Source organism: Gopherus evgoodei, chromosome 10 (genome assembly GCF_007399415.2).
Source record: "Gopherus evgoodei ecotype Sinaloan lineage chromosome 10, rGopEvg1_v1.p, whole genome shotgun sequence".
Taxonomy (NCBI): Eukaryota; Metazoa; Chordata; order Testudines; family Testudinidae; genus Gopherus; species Gopherus evgoodei.
The window spans coordinates 10,002,772-10,025,296 of record NC_044331.1 but is presented as its reverse complement, the minus strand read 5'-3'; the positions used below and the strand labels follow the sequence as shown (position 1 = coordinate 10,025,296).

Sequence of the window (22,525 nt, the reverse complement as noted above, 5' to 3'; positions counted from 1 at the left end):
GACCACTGATGGTCCACAGACCACAGTTTGAGAATCTCTGCTCTACACACCACAATTACACCTACTTTAAGACCCCTTTATGTTGAAAGAATGGTGGAAAGTGGCCTTCGGACAAATAAGTATTGGGCCCATGAGGTCTGATTCTTTACTGCTTTGCTGCCTGTGTAGTTATTTACATTTGGGCACATCAGATGTAAAATAACATACATTTCTGGTCTGGTAGCATTTTATACTCACTTTGCACAGGAGAAAGCACCAGATTTTTAAAGGTATTTAGGCACCTAAATCTGCATCTGCCTAAAGATACAGATTTTGGTGCCTAAATACCTTTAAAAATCAGGCCCCAAATGACTATCCAGGGTTCAAGGCAGAGGAGCAGAGGCCCATAAACAAATGCTTTAAGGCCCTGACTGAGTAAGAAACTCAAGCATGTCTGTAACTAAACATGTGCGTAGTCCCATTGACTTCAATGGCACTTCTCAGTTAGACACGTTTAACCGCCTTGCTGAATGAGTGCCTCGCTCCCAAAGAATGGTGGGGGATCGGTGCCGAATGGCTTGTCAAATCTCGTCTTTTAAAGAGATGTCTAGTTCAGTGGTTCCCAGACTTGTTCCGCCGCATGTGTAGGGAAAGCCCCTGGTGGGGAAAGCCCCGGTTTGTTTACCTGCCGCATCCGCAGGTCCAGCTGATCGCGGCTCCCACTGGCTGCGATTCACTGCTCCAGGCCAAAAGGAGCTGCTGGAAACAGGGGCCAGTACATCCCTCAACAGATGGGAGCTTTAAGGCTTTAAATAAAGGGCATAGTAAGGTATTATTATCACTCAGTGGCATGGGCGGTGGGTGAACCCCTGGCTTGGGGAGGCCCTGCCCCTTCCGTGCCCACCAGAACCCAGCCCCCATTGTGGCCACTGGCTCCTGCCCAGTGCCCACAGCCCCACCTCCCCACTGTGGCTGCTGGCCGGCCCCAGGCTAGTGCCCTCAGCTCCCGCCAGCCCCAGAGTGCCGAAGAGCCAGGCAGTGCAGCCCCAGCCTCCCCAGGCTGCAATGCTGGGCCCAACCCCCAGCCGGCCAGCTGACCTCCCACCCCTGAAGGCACCTCCCCAGCCAAGCTGCCAGCTTAAAATATCCAAATACGTGCCAGACACTGGAAAACTCAACAAGGAAAAGCAAGGGCAAGGATCACACTAAACTGATACAATCTGCATTTTAATTTAATTTTAAATGAATTTTCTTAAACATTTTAAAAACCTTATTTACTTTACATACAACAGTAATTTAGTTATATAATATAGACTTAAAGAGAGAAACCATCTAAAAAAGTTTAAAAGTATTACTGGCGCGCGAAACCGTAATTACAGTGAATAAATGAAGACTTGGCACACCACTTCTGAAAGGTTGCTGACCTCAGTGTAAAGCATTCGATTGTTTCTGCCTTTTGCTGAACCTTTGTCTTTAATAATCCATAGCAACAACAGGGGCAAACAGAAGCAGGCAAATGAATGCTGGGTCACCGTGCTGCAGAGTAGCTGCTGCATGTAAACATTTCCATTGCATTGTTAAAGATTGTATTTTGTTGCATTGTGTTGAGATTCATGCGTGGCTGACAGGCAGCTCTTCAGTCAGAAATTATCTAGCAAATAGTGCACTTCTGATCTTGTCAAAGAGTCTGGAGATGCCACCAGTGTTTACTTGTAGATAAGAGGCCAGATTTTCAGCAGGTGTAAACTAGTGTCCTTCCAGTGAACTCAGAGGCGCTACGTTGATTCACTCCAACAGAGATTCTAGTTTATAGTAATGTCCTAACTAAAGATTGGACCAGATCCAGACCTGAACTTTCCTAAAGTTCAGGGATGTTCTGATCTGAGGTTTTGGTGTGGGTCTATTTCTAGGCCCCTGACCTACCTCGTTCAATTTATGTCTCAAAAGAGCCCTCTATATGAAGCTATGTAAATGGAGTTCAGATCAGGAATTGTCAGGAGGAATGAATCCTCCTAGCCACACCCATTTTTCTCCATCCATGCCCTCTGAAACTGTACACCACTCAATGATTCCCATGGGCAGGAAGAATCTATCCTTGAGAGGATGTGCTGGGTATAAGGTAGCTTTGTGCCAGGGGATCAGCACCAACAGATCCAAGAATTTAGTCCAACATATACTAAATAATACATTGATAGCCCACTAGTAAATTACCTTCTAATTCAAAACACTTCCTACTGTTGGCCAGATTTCTCATATATGCAACACTACTGACGTTTGTCATTTGAAATTTCCAAACTTAACCTTGTATTAACATTACTTTTTTGCTTTAAATACTGTTAGGCCTTGTCTGGAAGGCTGCAAGAACAAACATCTGTCAAGATAAAATGTGCACAATTAAATTTCTGGGCCAATAACTCAATATTGTCTTTCTAAATATACATGGGATAGTGTGACACTCAAAAATGATCTGTGACATTAGCACATTGTTGATGGACACATATCAGACCAGATGGGCACAATGTATTTCCTTCAGCTTTTGAAAAGGCACATACTAACAATCTACAATGTGTAAATGTCACCTTAATTGTCTGAAAAATATTTGACTGGCCTTTCAGTTACCAGTTACAGAATAAAAGTAATGAAAGATGGTACGTGACAGGAAATGTCACCAATATTCATTATTCTTCACATGGTACTCAGCTGGGAATGTCTCAGAGGACTGACACTTTATTCCCAGGGCAAAATTTTGACAGATCAGTGCTTAGTGACACTCACTGGAAAACTCACATGCAACAAAGGGATGGAAATTTTCTGTCCCATCCTAGCTCCCCAAAAACTGTGGAGGGGCTCTTCTGCAAGCCTGGTACAGTGTGTGGACTAGGAATCTGAGGACTTATGTGGAATCTAAACAATGCATTTTATTATTTTGTTTATTTGTTTATTGGAGTTTATTAACTTCATTTTTTGAAGTTTATTTTTAGCAATTTCTGAGTTTTATGTAGATGTCAATCAAGGTTTTTTAGACTTTCTCTTTGTATATACAGTAATGTGTAATGGTTATTATCTACATCATGCATTACTGTAGTACATATGGTAATGAGTAATTTCTTTGTAATGTTCCCTAGTGCACTTTCACGTAGTACTGTTTTAAACAGCAATACGGTAAAGCATACAAGGGACCCTACAGAGCACACCAGCAGGGTCTACATGGACCAATTAATATGGAACACGTTAGTGTGCTTTAGAAATCACACTTTACGCTCCAGATGGACAAGCCCTTTGATACAAGTAACATTTTCCAGTGTTTATTTGATAAACACTGATTTCTTCTTTTTTTTTAATCGAGGTGTTTTATCGGTGTTTTTTTTTCAATTAACACCTAAAATCAGAAGCTTTATGTGTAGCATTTCTGCTGACTTTCTGCAGATGGGTGAATTTCTCCACGTGGTCCATTCCTGCTATCCTTACACTAGGTAATACTTTATGCCACAGACATTCCCACTGAAACCCGTGAGACTGCCTGCAGAGTATGGTACTACTGAACAGACAAAATTCACCCCGTGCAGAGATTCACATGAGGCTTATGCATCACTTAAGCCCTATTTTGAGGTCTTAAGTAGGAACAAACACGCCTATCCCTTGGACTGACTTGTTTAAGTGAGTAGACTAGATTCAATCCCGCCTTACTGGCTTCCTATTTCTCTTTTGTACTCTGTGCTGTACAGAACACATGGGAAGACATGGTCCCTTAGGGTGACCAGACAGCAAATGTGAAAAATCGGGATGGAGGTAGGGGGTAATAGGAGCCTATCTAAGAAAAAGACCCAAAAAATGGGACTGTCCCTATAAAATCAGGACATCTGGTCACCCTATGGTCCCTCCTCAATACTAAAGCAAAAAAATTCTGCTTTCTCAAATCAGTAGGCTAGCTATCCCAAAGAACTTGAATCACTCTGTGTGCAATAGTTTTGTGTATTCAGTTAGTTTGCTTGTATATGAACTTTACTTAAGAATAAGTACACGTGTTAAAACACAACAAATGCAATTATGAAATCCAAATTTCTTGAATTGGCATTTAGCAGTTTTCAGGAACAGTATAAATTATGTTTTGCCCTGTGTAGAAAACTCCTGATCAACTTCTTTACTGATAGGCTATTAATTAACATCTTGGCAAAGGCAACCCCCTGGTGCAGTGTTTCCCAAACTTGGGACGCCACTTGTTTAGGGAAAGCCCCTGGCTGGCCAGGCCGGTTTGTTTACCTGCCAAGTCCGCAAGTCCGGCTGATCGTGGCTCCCACTGGCCGCGGTTCACTGCTCCACCAATGGGTGTTGCGGGAAGCAGCACGGGCCAAGGGAAGTACTGGCTGCCACTTCCAGCAGCTCCCATTGGCCTGGAGCAGCGAACTGTGGCCAACGGGAGCCACGATCGACCAGACCTGTGGATGGGGCAGGTAAACAAACCGGCCCGGCCTGCTAGGGGCTTTCCCTAAACAAGCGGCGTCCCAAGTTTGGGAAACACTGCCCTAGTGGCTTTAAAATGACTCATGGCTAAATATTCTGTCTCCTAGGCTACTTCAGACAAGGAGAGAATGGCAGATTCTGGTCACATTTTCAGTTTGTGTCCACGTGCTACAGGTTGGATCTCTGTTAAGTAGCAGCTTCTTGGCAGAGGCCATCTTTTCTAAGAGAGTGTACCCTTTGAGAGAACAGTACTTTAGACAAGACGTATCCTTTATGTAGACAACTGTTGTCTGTTGCTAACATCATGCCCTGCTCTCAAGAACTCCTTTGATGGGATCAAACTCAAAGTATTGATAACTTATTCTATCTGTGTACTGGAACTGAATCCAAGATTATTGAACCATCTTGAAACTTACATGATCAGATCCATCTAAATTCTATGGTTTGATCACAGAAATTATTTCCAAGTTAACAAACGACAGCAGGGCTATTAGCAGCTGCTCTTGGCAAGATGTCCCTGTGGTGTTTTCACCTTGCTTCAGAATAGCCTCAGACCAATTGCTAGATATGACCACTGCTCTGTGGAGTTTCTCAAAGAAGAAATTATCTTGGGTGAAATTTTTTTACCATAGGTTTTTGGGGCTGGGTCAAAACAATAATTAAAACTGTTTGTTATAGCATTAGCTCTCTATTTAGCAGGCTAACTCATATATTGAGTGGATTTGGTCAAGCAGCTATTCGCTACACATGCCAAAATAAATCTGTAAGAGAAGCGAGAGGAAAACCCAACAGTTGTGCAATAATGAATAGCTTCTTGCTTCATTGATCACCTCTCTGACTGTGTACTAGCACTCAGCACTTGCTCTTTCTGGTTTCTAACGCACAAGTGAAACAGTGCTACAATTTCAACATTCATGTTATAATTTCATCATGTTGTTCAATTAAAATGTCTTATGTGCAACCAAATATTTGCAAGGAGAGTTTTTTGGTGACGTTGATGAAAGGGTCACTTATCACATGGTAATTTCAATTCAGGAAGTACTTGCTGATGGATCCTTCCAAAAAAAATATTAAAAGGTAATTATCTAGAATAAATAATATTTGGTCACAGATGAGCATTCCCCATTGATTTTATATCCGGTATGGTTCTAATTATATTTATTCAAGCCCCGTAATACTTACTTATTATAGATGGTATTTTTTCATGTTTGTCCATTTTTATAATGCAATCTTATTTTAATTAATTTATACCAGCAAAGAGCAAACAACTTGCAAATTTTGATCAAACTGCATAATATGTGTAAGTGAAACAACTCTTTTCTATGCTATCTAATACATAGAAAATGTAGCCAGCTTTTTTCTCTTTTATCATGCATGGGGCATATTTTCTGTCAGGTCAGATGCATGACATTGCAAAATATACTTGTATATAAGTGTAACAGGGTGGCTCCAGTCTCCAAGGAGGTGGATTTCTGATCAAGAAAAAGACAGAACTGAAATTTATTTGAACAATCCAAGAGGGGAAACTGAGGCAGGCTGCCTGTATTGTGACCCTAGGCTAGTAGTGGGCAACCTGCAGCCCATGGGCCGTATGTGGCCAATCAGGGTAATCTGGAAGGCTGCCAGACAGTTTGTTTACATTTGCACGGCCATGCACATCTCCCATTGGCTGGGAATGATGAACCGCGGCCACTGGGAGCTGCGGGCGGCCTTGCAAATGTAAACAAACTGTCTGGCAGCCCGCCAGTGGATTACCCTAATGGGCTGTATGCGGACCACAGGCCACAAGTTGCCCACCACTACCCTAGGCCATGAGGGGGCTCACAGGAGGCAGCTGGCATGGTTACAGTAATGTAGGCAGGCAAATACTCAATGTGCAATCAAGTATTTGCATGAGCCCATGGTTGGTAAAGTCTGAACTGGTCACATGCTTGTGCAAATATCTACTTGTGCACAAATAGTTCATTGTATTTGATATCAGAATCCAAGCTGTGTTGATCTGTTTTGATGCTGGGTGCCAAGACTGCAAAAATGCAAGCAACCAAATGAGGCCAAATTTGAGTGGCATTACGAGTTATGGCCCTGTGCACCAGGTTGCAATGCCACTCACCCAAATTTGGCCTAGCCACCCTTGCATCATGCTATCAGGGAAGGAGCTCCACTGTTATGCCATCCAGCCCCAGTCAGGAGACCAGAGGCCACTCCTCACTGTGTCCCCGCCAAGCTCATATTCTCAGAAGTGTGGGGAGGGGACCCAATGGGCTGTTGTCCTCTGCCCCCATCTCCAGCACCTGTGGTTTTGATTGGATATGTAGATGATGAGATTCAAAAATTTAAAGCTTTATTACCGTTAAAACTCAAATTGTCAACATTACAGGTCAAACTATACAAAGTAAATATCCTTAAATCAAAACTACTAAATTCTCAATTTCTCAGATCCTTGGTCTATCTGTAGATTTTGATTACTATTGGTGGAAATATTTTTTCATCGGTTTGTGTGTGTACAATGAAATTGAAGTTTAGCAACATTTACCAGTAAAAAACTAATCCTTCCAAACCTACCTATAGTCCAATAGAGTTTTGAGTTATAGCGATGTTCTGGGACATCTTGAAGCCAGAGCTCGCAATCTGAAAGACATTTTTTCCTAATTTAGGTAACTGACTGAGTCAGCTGGGAATATGGCATTTGAGCTAAGATGCCCCAGTTGACTTGGACGTTTCACGTGGAGCCAAGCAGGTGTTCTTCAAGTCACAGCAGTGACTGAAGGACAGGTATGGGAAGAATATGGACTGTGTTGTAACCCTCAAGGATATTGACTTCTTAAATTGCAAAACTCCTTCCTGATGACAACATGGGAAATGAAGTATGATCACTGAGGTGCCCAGATCATCAGGTAGACACACAAAGCGCAGACTTGTGTGTGATCTAAGAGAGATGATGGAAATCTATCCAGAATAAGCATTACTTTAATTCTTTTCCTATATGAAAATAGCGTAGCTGAAGTCGACGAACTTAGAGCTACTTAGAGCTAGTCAACAGCTGACGTTCTCTCATTGACTCCACCTACGCTTCTCACTCCGGTGGAGTACTGGAGTCGACAGGAGAGCGCTCGGTGGTTGATTTATTGCGTCTTCACTAGACATAATAAATCGACCCCCTCTGGATCAATCACTCTGCAGGTAAGCGTAGACATGCCCTTAGTCCCCACTTTTAAGAGTTAAAAACAGCAGCAAGGCTCCCTTTTAAATTTAATTCCTTGTATCTTTCAATTATTACCTTACATTATAAGTAATTGTAGGGAAGGATTTAGTCTTATGGTGATCTGCTCTCGGTATCATGATACTCCATTACATTTAATAGAGAGGAATTGGGGAGACAACCATTTGCACAAATTTTTTTGCATGAAAGGTAGTGGGAATTGGAGTCAATGTCAGCCCAATTTGATTACCCTTAAGCACCTTTAGCTGTTAGCCTCATCTAGGAGCCAATTGATAACTTGAGAGCATTATGAGTTTTCCTGCTTGCAATCTATTTTTTCACATTATCAATTTGTGTCTTAAGTGGGAGAACATTTTTATAAATGTATGCTACATTTTGCAACTAATTTATGTTGCATGCATTTAAATCACAGCTATTTTACTTGTAATTGATATAATTTCCCCATAATTCTTCTCACCAGTATTCTGCCTTGACTACTTCTGTATATGGCTATATATAGTCAGACACTTTTTTAAAGCCACCATTAATGGGCCAAGTCCTGATCTTCCATTTTACTTAGTTTTTACTCCGGGAAAACTTCCTCGACATCACTGTGAATCCTCCTCAGGGGACCTGAGCCTCCTGCCACTTTCTTGTGAACTCTAAGGCTGGACTGATCACCCTACTAGTAACAGATTGGCTTCAGTAGCCTCTGGGAGATAAGTCCTGATTCCAGGAAACTCCCGGCAAAACTGGGAGGGTTGGCAGGTCTCCAGAAACAGGCACCTGGCAACCCTAGGCACTTGGATATAGAAGTAAAAAATCAGGTATCAACCCTAGCTGAACAGTGAGCCAATGTTTCCCAAAACTATCCACGATGGTGCCAAGGTCTCTATTGCAGGGGTTCTCAAACTGGGATTCGGTACCCCTCAGGAGTTCACAAGGTTATTACATGGGGGAGGGTCGCAAGCTGTCAGGCTCCACCCCAAACCCCGCTTTGCCTCCAGCATTTATAATGGTGTTAAATATATTACCAGTATTTTTAATGTATATAGAGGAGGGTTGCACTCAGAGGCTTGCTCTGTGAAAGGGGTCACCAGGACAGGTGTTGAGAACCAGTGCTCTATTGCATAGGTAGCGGGACCTGCTGCCCACCGGACATTCAGGCACTTGAGCTGCATGTTTCAGCCTCCCCGCCCCCTTGTGTCCTGCAGCTCCGGGGGTTTCCCTGGCTCTGACTGGGCAGCTGACCCTTGGGGCACTCTCATGGCCACATGACACAAGCTGCAGGGAGACTCTGGCCACAAGCTTTACCCTGACTGCCCCGCCCCCATTTTAGCTCCGCCCCCTCGACATCCTCTCCCAGCCTGTTTACCCACACCTTGGGCACATGGCAGATGTGCCCGCTGATTGGCCGCGCTGCCGCCTGTCCTCCAATCAAAGCTTTGTTCACGCGGCACTGCTGCTACCCTATTGGCCGGACGTGAGTTATCACGCTGGGTGACGCACACGAGACGTGTACCGGGAAAAGACCCATGACTGAACAGGGAGGCGTCAAATAGTGGACAAGGGAGAAGGAAGGTGACCAATAAGACGCAGCGGTGGGTGGGACTTTCCCCAGCTGCGTGCCGGCCGAGTCGGACGGGTTTAAAGCGACCGGCGGCGGTTGGTGTCCCCGGCAGCCGGGGGGCGATGGCCGGGGAGGCGGCTGGGGGGAAGGTGAAGGCGCTGGCCCTAGTGCTGGAAGATGAGGCCCGGCGGGGCGGCTACTCGAGCGGGGACACGGTGTCGGGCCAGGTGCTGGTGGAGCTGGCGGGGCCGCTGCTTCTCCGCGCCCTGCGGCTGGAGGCCACGGGCCGGGCCTGGGCGGCCTGGAGCAAGGGGTCCGTCCGGGTCTCCTCTGCCCGGGCCCGCGGGGGCGCGGGGCGGGGCGTCCCGGGGCCCCGGCGGGAGGCCGAAGTGCGGTACCTGGACATCCGGCAGAGCCTCCTGCGGCAGCCCCCGGAAGGTGAGGGGGGAGGTGGTGTCTCTGAGGGGCGTGGGGAAGGGATCGAGGGTGCGGGGAGGGGTGTCCCTGAGGGCGGGGATGATCGAGGGTGGGGGGAGGGGCGTCTCTGAGGGGGGGAAGGATCGGGGAGGGTGGGGGCGTCTCGGAGAGAAGGGAGAGATCCCTGGGGAGGAAGAGGGGGGAGGCGCTGTAGGAGGAAGAGGGGGTGGAGGATGGGGGGGCACTAAGGGAATGGGGGGGGTCTAAAGGGAGGGGGTGTGAGGCACTGGGGGCGGGGCGGGAAGGGGATATGTCCGAGGGAATGAGAGGGGGTCTAAAGGGAGGGGGTGTGAGGCACTGGGGGCGCGGCGGGAAGGGGATATGTCCGAGGGAATGAGAGGCGGTGTAAGGGGAGGAGGTGTGAGGTGCTCGGGAAGGGGGTCTGAAGGGGAGAGCAGGGGGGGTTCTGTAGGAGGGGCTGGTCGTAATGTTCTTCCTGAACAAGGGTCTCCTTGTGGTGCCAATAGTTCCCTCTGGTGACTCCTCTGATTTTATGTTGGTTTGTGTCTTCCTGTTCCCCTTCTCTGCCAAGCCTGCTGGGGAGCCAGCTGCTCTGGGGAGATAGTTCCTCTTAGCGATAGGGCTCTTAGCAATCTCCAATTAGCATGTCAAGCTCACAGGACGTTTGCAATAGTAATGGGTTAGTTGCAGCCACTCTTTCACAGCTGGCCTTTATTTTCAGGTGTATCATCAGTTTGAAACTCAGGAAGTGAGTTCCCAAAATAGGTGTGACGTTTCCTGGGTAGTTGAAGCTGGGGAAATGAGAGATGAGGCTCCTGAGGTGTCTTCCTGACTCACTGGGGATTTTTTTTGCATTTCTGATACACTTCTCTTTCAAGCTGCCAAGAACTATCTAGTAAAGTTGAGTAAATGCATTTGTTTGATAAATACAGATGCTTTGATTAGATTTCTAAATTAGCTTTTTAACAACAATATCTGATAGAAGCCCACCTTTCCCACTCCTTGGGTGTCTGTAACACTCCAGAAAATTGCCATATGACCTTCTCTGGGTCCATAGAAGTTGGCAAATCCTATCTGCCTTTTGGAGGGATTTGAGGTTTAATAAGCAGTAGCTTGCACCTGTTGAGAAACATTTTTATGTGCTGTCAGCTTCTGTTTGAAAAAGTCAAAGTTGTGTTTGACTTGATCCTCATTGACACAATTTAAGGAGACTTGTTCAAGTGACTATGTGTTAGGTCAGTGTTTCCCAAACTTGGGACGCTGCTTGTGTAGGGAAAGACCCTGTCAGGCAGGGCCAGTTTGTTTACCTGCCGCGTCCGCAGGTCCAGCTGATCGCAGCTCCCACTGGCCGCGGTTTGCTGCTCCAGGCCAATGGGAGCCACAGGAAGTGGTGGCAGTATGTCCCTCAGCCCGCATCACTTCCAGCAGTTCCTATTGGCTTGGAGCAGCGAACCGCGGCCAGTAGGAGACGTGATCGGCTGGACCTGCGGACGCGACAGGTAAACAAACCGGCCCTGCCTGACAGGGGCTTTCCTAGAACAAGTGACATTCCAAGTTTGGGAAACACTGTGTTAGGTGTTTGAAATGCTGCTTTGCATTAACGATTCCAACAAAGCTCTTTTTTGGGGGGTGCATTTGGAAAAATACATGAAAAATATACTTAAGAATGGCCATACTGGGTCAGACCAAAGATCCATCTAGCCCAGTATCCTGTCTTCTGACAGTAGCCAATGCCAATTGACCCAGAGGGAATGAACAGAACAGGTAATCATCAAGTGATCCATCCCCCGTCGCCTATTGCCAGCTTCTGGCAAACAGGCTAGTGACACTGACCCTGCCCATCCTGGCTAATGGCCATTGATGGACCTATCCTCTGAACTTATCTAGTTCTATAGTCTGCCTCTTTAGCTTGAACGTTCCCTTTTTCTCCTCATCCTCTTCTTGTGTTCCTCCTGAATCTCTCCTGTCTAGCATTACATTTGTTTGATTATGTAGTCATTCAATTACAGTCTTAGTTCAAATTCCACATGATTTGAACTTGGGCACCTTAGAGTGCCTTGTAAACAGTTTTTCAAATCCTCAGTAAGGAGGCTCTCAGAGCAGCTGGCCTCCTTTTGATATCTTAGGGATATTTGATTATATATTATAGTGTTTGTTCAAGAATATAGGTCAAAACCTATAGAAGAGCTTTATCTGGAAACGAGACTATGCTGAATGCTTGAAAGTTGACATATAAGGAATTTCAAACGTGTTGGATAGGCTCTTTAAGGACACAAGAACCAAATTCTTGTATATTTAATGGTATTGTATGGCATAGTTTTTGGATGAAAGGGATATTGTACACTTATTTGTGGTAATAGGAGTAATTTTAAAATGTTTTTTCCAAAGCGACGTTGGTTCTATTTAAAAGAATGCTTGAGGCTGGAATATTGAAACAATCTTTCCATAAAATGGAGGAGGGGAAAAATCCATTAGAAATACTTGTTCCCCAACAAACATGATGCTGCCATGTTTGTGATGCTGTAATTGCAGCATTGTGCATGCATGAGAATCAAAGTAAAATTGGCTTGTCTGTTTTCTTTGTCAAAGCAAAGTAACAAGTAAATATAAGGAGAAAATTAGAATTTTTTAAACACTTTTCATATAAGATCTTTTGTAATAAAACTAATATTGAATTTTTGTGATCAAACTTTTCTATCAATAAAAGATGGTTAGATTGCTAATTATAAAAGTGGATTAACCCTCTCCTCCAAAAAAAGAAGAACCTTATAATTACTTATGGGAAAATTTTATTGCAATGTGGCTAGAGTTAAGTATTGAAACTTAAGATCTAAACGTTTCCTTAGTTTCATTAGTTCAGCAGTGAACTTGGTGAATATACTGGGTCTGAGCCAAAGCCCATTGAAGTCAGTGTAAATTCCTTTTGCATCTGAACAAAATTCCATAAACTCTATATAAGCTATTCTAATTTTTAAATAGAATATAACCTCATTCTTCTACAGGTGAAGATGGCTTATTCCTGTTAGAAGCTGGAAAACATGAATTCCCATTCAGCTTTCAACTTCCACAGGAGTAAGTAAAACAATGTAACTCAGAATGATCATTTTGACAGTTTTTTGCTCTTGAATAATAACTAGAGTAGCTGGAGCAACTTAATCTCTTGGTTTTGATTTTCTCTATATCAGATTAATAAACAAACTTTTATGGTTATCTTGACCACCCATCACATAGGCTTGCCTTATGTTTTATGATTTCTCCAAGGGCTTAAATAGAAATCTTCCCATCATAACACTGGTAGCAGAGCGAGAGAATCCAATAGAAATATAACACTGCTATATTTGACTCAACCATTGAAGCATTGTGCTAGTGTATGAAAATCAATGTAAAATTGGTGTGGTTGTTTTTGTTTAAGCAGGGTTAAAAGTAAATATAAGGAGTAAGGAGGGGGGAGTGTATTCACACACAGTTTGGAATCCTATGATAAACTTGTGTGAAAATGTTTTTATGACTGTGTGTGTTTCAGACCTTTGGTGACCTCTTTTAGTGGAAAGTATGGCAGCATTCAGTACTGTGTGAAAGCAATTCTGGAAAGGCCTGTAGTACCTGATCAAAGTGTAAAGAGAGAACTTCAGGTTGTCAGCCATGTTGATGTCAACTCGCCAGCTTTCTTGGTAAGAGTAGGTTTTTTGTTTTTGTTTTGTTTGTTTTTTAACCTGTGTTCAAGAAGTATTTATACCAAGCTGTAACCAGTTCAGTGGTACCATGGTCTGTTGTTTGCTGACTTCTGAAAGCATATAAGCTCCCTTCTAAGCTTTCTCTATAAATAGATGATCTTAGGTTGTGTGAATTGCAAACAGAGTAGCTTTTTTAATACCATTGATTTAATACCTCCCTGTCCACAGGGCTGCTTTTGCCAAAAAGTTATGCAGGCTTGAAATACATTAATAAGGCTTAATAATAATAATGCACATGCTTAAAGTAGTTACTTTTACCAGAGCAACTACATTCACAGGATTGCAGTGTCCTAAACTCTTCAATAATAGTAGGTTGAGGAACAGTAATTACAGAAGAGTATTAATCATGCTGAGACTGTCATTTAAGCTCTGGCCATTATGTTATGTATCCTTCCATTTTGCATGTCATTTTCTAACATTAAGTGCATGCATGGAGCTACTTCAGAGATCTTTTCAGTTATTTCTTTTAACAGATTTGGCCACATTAAAGCATTGAACTTCTAATAATCACTAGAAATACTATAGAGTAATAAGAAAGATCAGCCTATAAGTAACAACAGAATAGGCAAGATGGAAGCTAATGAGCTACATTCTTTTATCTAAAGCCATATTATCAAAATAATATAAAATTATACGTTGCACTTTCATGATAACTAGGATCTAATGGTTTTATTCATTTAAATATGAATGTCTGCTTCAGAGAAAAAATCTAGGATAATATTAACGTTCCATCATAATACTAATGAGGCTGAGATGGTTTTTTTTTTATGTTGGATGATTTACTTTTCTCCTAATAGTGTATCCTTTTTGTTTCCTTTTTCTTTCTTTAAAATTTAGAACTTATATAAATATTTTGGCAATGACATGTGTAAGGAATAGATCTAGTCGTTGTGTTATACACAACTCTATTAATGGTCAAAAATAGGCAATATTGTCGTGTGAGATATATAGGCACCTTTTATTATGTTACTATATACTCTGAATCTTTTTTTTTTTAAAGTTTGTCATTTAAGGGCACCATAAGAAGAGCTTGTTCAGCAGGAATCTAAGGTTACATAATTTAAATTCTGCAAAGAATCTTCTAACATTGGGATTGTGCCCCTTTTCTTTATACAATATGTATACATAATAAAGCTGTTTAGGGTTTTTCTCTAAAAATTGTGTTTTGTGTGGTGGTGACTTTACTTTAGAAATACCAGGAAAGTAAAGTCTGGTGCTGGAAGACCTACTTGATGTCTCAGGCTATGTTTACTGTGGGCTCTGTCCCGTTTCATTTACAAAGTCTGGTTTTATACAAAATGTAACTATCTATTCATGTTAAATATTTAGTTACAATCTAAAACTAAAAATTTCAAACAGTCCAACTAAAAATCACATCTCAGTTGATTGATGTTTCATTCGTGACGTTTGATGTTGAAGTCGCAACCTGAATTTCTAATGTTAAAAAAGCAGATTTTTTTTAATGTAAAAAGTTAACATTTTGGTTCATATCCATACATCATAAAAAAAAAAGCACAAGCCATTTTTTTTCCTGTACAGTTCATCTTTTAAGCAATAGCCTAAAATAGAGAATCAGACTTGAGCATCAGGTATCTTTGAAATGTATCTGTGTGTTGATTAGTAGTGGTATGAGGTTAAGGACTTGACGGTATTTGTACTATGCAACTCTGATTACAGAGGGCAGGAATTTGGTTATTTAGGACCAGATTCCTCAGCTCATTGCACACAAGTGAAAGTCAATGAGACTTTGCTTGTGCTCAACAAGTTACAAGTTCGGGGCCTTTCAGTGACTCCCATACTTCATTGATTCACATACCACCATTTTAAAAATGTGTTGTGAAGTGAATGGATGGAACATCAAGCTCATGTACTGCAGTTTGGGAACCACTAATACAGTGTTTCCCAACCTGGGACGCCGCTTGTGTAGGGAAAGCCCCTGGCGAGGCAGGCAGGTTTGTTTACCTACCCTGTCCACAGATCCAGCCAATCGCGGCTCCCACTGGCCGCAGTTCACTACTCCAGGCCAATGGGAGCTGCTGGAAGCAGCAGCCAGTAAGTCCCTCAGCCCATGCATTTTTGCATTCTGTTCATAGCTGCAACTGTTCTGTAGTACATTGGGGGTGGGGAGGACAGGCTCTCATGGTGCACCAAAATTGGGAGAGCTATACTTTGAATGCCATGGAGCAGTCCATCGAAGTGGCTGAAAGAGTGTGTCAGGTTGTGGCTTGGTTTCACAGACTGCAGTAATACTGGCTGCTGCACATCTTTTCAGGACTATATTAGTGAAAATGAGCTAGCTAGGTAGCTACTGACTCTGAGTTATGGTAAGCTGGGATTCTATATCAATCACCTATTTAGTTTACTTTCATTTTGTAAGTTTACTGTAGCAATCTTCTGGAGCTTTACACAGGTAATGTAAATTTCACCTAAGGTGACCCTTCTACTGTGGGAGAGCTGTTTTCATTGCTTAGGTCTGAATTTTAATGTATGTTTGTAGTTTAACTTAGCCTTTCAAAATTGCTATGAAAATAGACCAGCTCAGGCACAAAATGTACTCACTTACACTTTACTGTGATTGATACGTAAAATATAACTGTATCTGCCAAATAGTTGCTTGTTCCAGGCTAATGGGTGAAATAAAAGCTAAACTAATATTTCATTTTTATGTAAGAAAATGAAAGTAATTAATGTAAAGAACCAAATACAATCATTGCCCTTCAGGGAAGATGTTTTCTCTTGGCCCTTTAAAGGCCATGACTGTGAAACTTGGCTGTAACTTGCATGCATTGAACTTTGCAGATAAATTTTCAATGCTTTTGAATTTTATGTAGGTCACTTTAATAACTTTTACATGTAATTTTTGTTTGGCTGGGTTTTTTTTAACTTGGAAATGACCACATCCTGGTTGAAGACCATGGGTAAACTCCTACTGTCTTCAGTAGTACTACCAGGATTTCATCCCAAATTGGTACTGAGCTAGATTTCAAAACTCTGTATCTGTTAACTTTAATTTCACAGTGCAAATAGCTGGCAAATATTTGCCCTTTGAAATTAAAAACTTCTATCGTGTTTTTTGTAGATGCCTGTTTTGAGAAGCCAGGAGAAGATGGTTGGCTGTTGGTTTTTCACTTCTGGTCCAGTCTCTCTGAGTACCAAAATTGAGAGGAAGGGATATTGTAATGGTAAGAATTTGCTTTAGCTCTGAAATACATTTGTGAATATTAGCATAATCTTAATAATCAAGCTATTTGGTCCTGTCTTCAAACACAGAAGCAGTGCAAAACCAACACTTGTTTGTAACAACAGTTGAATGAAGACTTCTCATTTGGCCGTTAGTGAAATCAGACCTGTGTAAAGATTACATCTGTTGGTAATGCAGATTGAAAGCTAGTGTTCTTATTCAAAAGGTGGTCTACATTTGCGATACCAGAAGTGTAAAGGACAACAGAATAAAGCTTTTGGCAGGCAGATTGTTTTACTAGAATGTTATGTTGAGCTTTTTTCTGTAGAACTCTCTATATTAAGAATAATAGATTATATGTATCACCACTGTATCTAAGTGCTTATCACAAGCCTTCTGGAAGTGCAAGTATTTTGCTGATATTCTTAGAGAAACACTAGAATACATCTAGCAAACCAAGCTTTTACAACATGTCTAGCTTATAAACGTTGGTAACTTTAAAAAAAAAAAAAAAAAAAAAAAGGTGTTAACTCTGGAAGCCAGTTTGCAAAGGTAGACTACAATAAGGGTATGATATTAGCTTTGTTCATCCATTACATATGACACATAGACATTGTAAAGTGTGTTATCCTCAAATAATGCTAGAAAACTGCACATTTATTTACAAGACTTTTTTTCTATTTTTAGAGGAAGCCATACCAATCTATGCAGAAATTGAGAATTGTTCCTCTCGTTTGATTGTTCCAAAAGCTGCCATTTTCCAAACACAGACTTATCTGGCCAGTGGGAAGACAAAGACTTTCCGTCAGATGCTTGCCAATGTACGAGGAAACCCTATTGCTTCTGGGAGTACAGATACCTGGAATGGGAAAACTCTGAAAATTCCACCTGTAACCCCTTCGATTCTTAACTGTTGTATCATCAGAGTAGAGTATTCTTTAGCTGTAAGTATAGGTTTTTTGTCACCAATAAACTTAGTGATTCAAAATAAGCATATAATTTGAACTTCATTAATAGTTTATGCAGTTGTATGAATGTTGCATGATGTTGTTAAATCTTAAAACTTCTTTAAAGTAAATTTAAATGTTAGTATGGAGGCGGAAAACAGACTACAGACATATCGGTGACTTCCCATAGACAACAGCAAGAATGGGGCACAATCTCTTTCCAACAAAGAGGACAATGTCAGATTGGGTAAAGAAGATAATTGTAGTGACTGGTTGCTGTTGGTATTGGAGACCAGACAGGAAGAAATTTTTCAGTGGACAAGATGGAAGGTGAACAGGGTATGGAAGAGATTCTCTTTCTCTTTTGGGACAGCTCTCCAGTATATTATGAAGAAGGAAAGAGCAAGAATGGGGCATGGTCTGCAGGCATGAGGGGCAAAGAGAAAGGAACTGGAAGTAATTACCAGGATATTGAAACTGAATGATGGGAATTATTGCAATGGAGGAAGTGAAGAGAATTTAGGGGGAATAAGTAGTTAAACTTTACACTTTTAAAGCCCATCAGGGGAAAAATGTGGGTCTCGTTAGATGGATGGAGAGGAGTCAGAAGTGAAAAGGTAAACCTGAAAGTAGTTTGCATCAAGATTCTGGTTGAAACTTCTTACAGAACAAGAGGAAAAGGTCATCTAGAGGCAGCCTTAAAACTACTGTCTTCTTTCTATGCTTTATCAAGTATTAGCTATACTTTTCTTATCTGGACTCAGTAAATTTGTGTGTGTGTGTTTTCTGTTCGTTTTTAATAACGTACATAAAGGATGTCTGTCTGCTTCTATGAAATCCAGTTCCATTGTATCTTCATGACTCCTCATCCTGTTGTGTGTGGGGGGGGATCTGTCGCACAGGTGTATATCCATATTCCTGGTGCTAACAAGTTGATGATTGAATTGCCACTGGTAATTGGTACAATTCCATGTACTGGGTTTTCAAGCAGGAACTCCAGTGCCGGCCAGTTCAGCGTGGACATGAGTTGGTTGGCACTGACCATGCCAGAACACCCTGAAGGTATGTATTTTTTGAGCTTGTCATCTGGATTCATGATATCTATAATAGAAGCAGGGACTGTTGTGCCAATTTAAAGCTTCAATTCTTGTAATGTGCCTTTTTGAATCACTTCAGTTTATTAACACCATAAAATTGGCATACCCTATGAATTTACTGTTCACCAGATGTAATGTCATTAAAATTATATCCCAATAAAACAATGAAAAATTCTACAAATATTAGATTTTATTTTAATGTTCTCAGGAATTGAGATACATACACAGTCTAGAAACAAGTGAATCATTCAATGAATTTGACAGTGGCTTTTTTTTTTAGCACCACCAAATTATGCTGATGTAGTATCACAGGAAGAGTTCTCTAGACATGTTCCTGCTTATTCACAACCAGTTGACTGTGAGGAACAATTATGTGGTCAGATGTTTGCCTATATACAGGAGTTCCGGTTTCAGCCTCCACCTCTCTATTCAGAGGTAAATAAAACATGCTGCTATTAGATGTGTAAATAAAAGTTTCATATCAAACTACATAAAAGGTTTAAATATTACATGACTATAGGAAGTAATCATTTTGATTTTTTTTTTGTCTACAGATTGATCCACATCCTGCTCATATAGAAGAGAGACAATCTGTTTCTTTCATGCTCTAAACAGTATTTGAAATAACTGTATTGTGATGAAATTGAATCCCTTATGCTTCAGCTGTTAGTAAAGCTAAAAGGAAACTGCTTTCCCATTAAGAGCTTAAGTTCAGAAACAAAGTGCAGAGGCAATTGGAGTTGGAAGTCTGAGCATGCTTGGTGTTTAAACGAATCTCTTTTGGATTAGTCTGCATAGGAGATGTGGATGTCAAATTATGTGACCGAGTAGGAGCAGCCAAGATTCGAAGTGTGGGAAGTGTTCAAGAATATTCATGAAGAAGAGATACTACATAAAGTTATAAGCAAAAGTTGTTTTTTTAAGGCTGTATCAAAGAGGAATGAAAATGTACTTACACTTAAGGTTTGATTGGAAGAATCTGAATTTAAAGTACATTTGTATCTCAAGAATATGAGAGGCAGGATAGAATTTCCAAAAGATTCTCTTATGTTCCAGGGCTTCATTTTGCACTGTCTGTAATCAAGAGAAGGGACACTAGCTAAAATCTAGCGTTCCAGCTCTAACTCCAGCTACAAGCAAACTTCATGGGAACATATTCTAACATCAGACAAGTGGTACTATTTCATCATTCATGCTGAATTTCAAATTGTCATGGATAGCTATATTTTGCCATTACTGCAATATTATGAAGGCAAGTCTTTATTGTGTGAAAGACAAACTACTTAAGAGAAAGTTGGACTTGGATAACTAATTTATGCACTGTCTTTGTTTTGTTGTTTCTACTCTTCCGCCCCCCCCCCCCCCCCAAGAGATCTCAAGGGAATTATTCTAGCCTCTGATGCTCCTATACTAATTGTGTGTGTCTTAAGCTTGTGGATAGCATGATAATGGGAGGCAAGGAACAGAGAATGTCTTCTTGCCAATAGCAGATATGTATCAAAGTGGATTTATTCAAAAGCCTTTTTAAGCCTACCTCTGTTTTGGATACCTATTTTAGGGTCAGACTGAGACCAAAAACAACATCTAAGACTCGCAGTAATCTGCAATGTTCTAAAAGGGACCCTAAATTTCCGCAGTTAACAAAAAAAGAGGCAAGGGGTTTGGGGAGGAGTATACATTTAGTTTAGCTCTGAAGACAAAGCAGAAGGTAAATGTATTTTGACAGCAATCAGCCAGCAAGGGAACAAAAGCCTTCTGTAAAGGCACACATTTTTTTCATTTGTTTTCTGTGGTTTTGTTCAAAGACCTACTCTGTCATTGGAGCCTGCACTGTTCATTGTTATCCATCCTCTAGTATTTTTCCTGTCTTTAATTTTGCTTTGGTGCAATATTTTACTATTTTCTTCCTCAGGTCACTTAAAACAGTGAGATTTTTCTTGCTGCTAAGGATGAAGGTACTGCCCTTACTGCCTTCGTCTAGAGTAGAATGTTTTTGCTTCTTACTAAGCATGAACTTGTGTATGTAATGTGACTGATGACCACACTGTCAGCAGTTCACTGAGAATACGATTTTTCTAATGTGCAAGTGTCCAGTTTACAATAGTGTTAGATACATGGTTTTTAGAACTGCTAAAATTACTTTGTATATTTGACAAAAGGCTTTTGGGTTAGAAATGCTAGTACTTCATATGGTAGAACACTATTTTTCGGTGATTAAAAGTGTCATTGCAACTTCTATCAAAAACTGCAGTTTTAAAGTTTTTAAATGTTTTATATTTAAAAAAAATCTTTATTCACTTAAGTAACAGGGATTTTTCTCCAGGCATATTTATTTTCACTTTGTCTCCATTCTTTTTAGTATGACTTTTTTTTTTCTTTAATTTCTAGCTCTTCAGTTAACTATTGACTCACCATTGTGTATAATAGATGTGGTGCTGATGCAGATACATATATTTTAAAACTGCAGTTTCTTTCATTTTAAGTATTATCTTCTCTAGCGAATGCAGCTTTAACCAAAATTTGACTCCATCTTTTAGAAGACACTTGGCGTTTTCTTAGTCTCCAGTGTAGCAGTCATGCATGTTGATGGAATGCCCGTTTAGTCAATGCAGTATTTTTAATTTACAGCATCTTAAAAGGGAACATACAAATATTGTCCTCGCTAAAATATCATTTGTCCTAACTAAACTGAAAGCCACACTGTTGCTGTTTAACTTTCATGTCAGTCATACAGAATATTAACCTAAGAAGAATGAGGTGCTTACAATGAGGACTATAAAACCTAATGGTTGATCTGTTACCTGGGTAGTATGTTGGTACAAACATGATCATGCAGGCACGAATGTGTGTCAGTGAAAGGTAAAGCTGCGTCTCTAGTTTAAAAAAAAAAAAATGCTTGGTTGCTTCTTGTGTGCAGGAAAACTGTGGCCTTAAATTGTGGCAAAAAAAGATTCTTAAATGCACAAGGACCTTTAAGAAAAGGATGAAAGTTTGAAGGCCCAATTCTGCTCTGCAATACCTAGTTTAGAGGGTGGAATCTGGTCCTTAGTTGTGTACTTTGCACACTAATGAATTCAGCATGCAGATGGGTTGGTTTTGATAACTGTGAAACAAAAAAAAAAAACCTTGCTATTCAAAACTTTAACATGCAAGGATATGATTGTATTTTGTACTTGTATGAGCCCTATGGGTTCTCTTTGTTTAATAAAAATGTAAAACTTATGTTGTGATTTTATTTATAGAAATTGATTACAACTATAGTATAGTATTTCAGAGCTAACTTAAAAGCTGGTTGTAATGTCTCTTCTAGAACAAACATGTCTACTCCAACGTCCTCAGGCAGGAGGAGATCCTTTTTGTACTTAAAATTTTTAAGATTTGAACTGTAATCTTAAATATGCAATAGTGTTTTACTGGAGAGTTCTTGCCACTATTTCCCATCCCACAAAACTACCCGTCTATTGTCACTAAGAATTGGAACAGCTACTTCAGTACAAAAATTTAATGTAACAAGACTCAATCCTGTATCTCTTACCCATAGTGATTTACATAGAAGGATACTTTTTAATTGAATTATGGTGGCCATATGCCAGCATATTTTGAAATGCATCTGAAGTAGTACTAGCCTGTCTGACTGCTGGGGGGGGGGGTGTTTGTTTGTTTGTACGTACCACACATTGCCTTTATGCAAGGTCTCTTGTACTAAGCAGCTCATTACAACTAAATTTATGCAGCAGAGCTGCACTGAATTACGTGACAAAGCTTAACTGACTCCCAAAAGATAGACGTGGTCTGGCTCCTGTAAGGGACAGGAATCGTCTGAAGGGGGTGAAGAATTGCCTTAGGGAGCAGCTGTCATGGTATCTTCCTAAGCCCCAAAAGAGTTGTTTGTGTGAAGCTTAGCAGTTGTTCCAACTAG

General features: G+C 41.0%; 1 protein-coding gene across 1 annotated transcript; it reads left to right on the top strand.

The window, feature by feature from the left end:
- The first annotated feature begins 9,250 nt into the window (after window positions 1-9,250).
- On the top strand, window positions 9,251-21,828 carry ARRDC4 (arrestin domain containing 4). Its single transcript, XM_030578053.1, has 8 exons — window positions 9,251-9,647; window positions 12,650-12,719; window positions 13,171-13,318; window positions 16,461-16,563; window positions 17,250-17,506; window positions 18,412-18,571; window positions 18,887-19,041; window positions 19,161-21,828. Exons 1-8 carry the CDS (start codon window positions 9,332-9,334, stop codon window positions 19,215-19,217), a joined length of 1,266 nt encoding a protein of 421 aa, XP_030433913.1. The 5' UTR covers window positions 9,251-9,331; the 3' UTR covers window positions 19,218-21,828.
- Window positions 21,829-22,525: the final 697 nt, after the last annotated feature.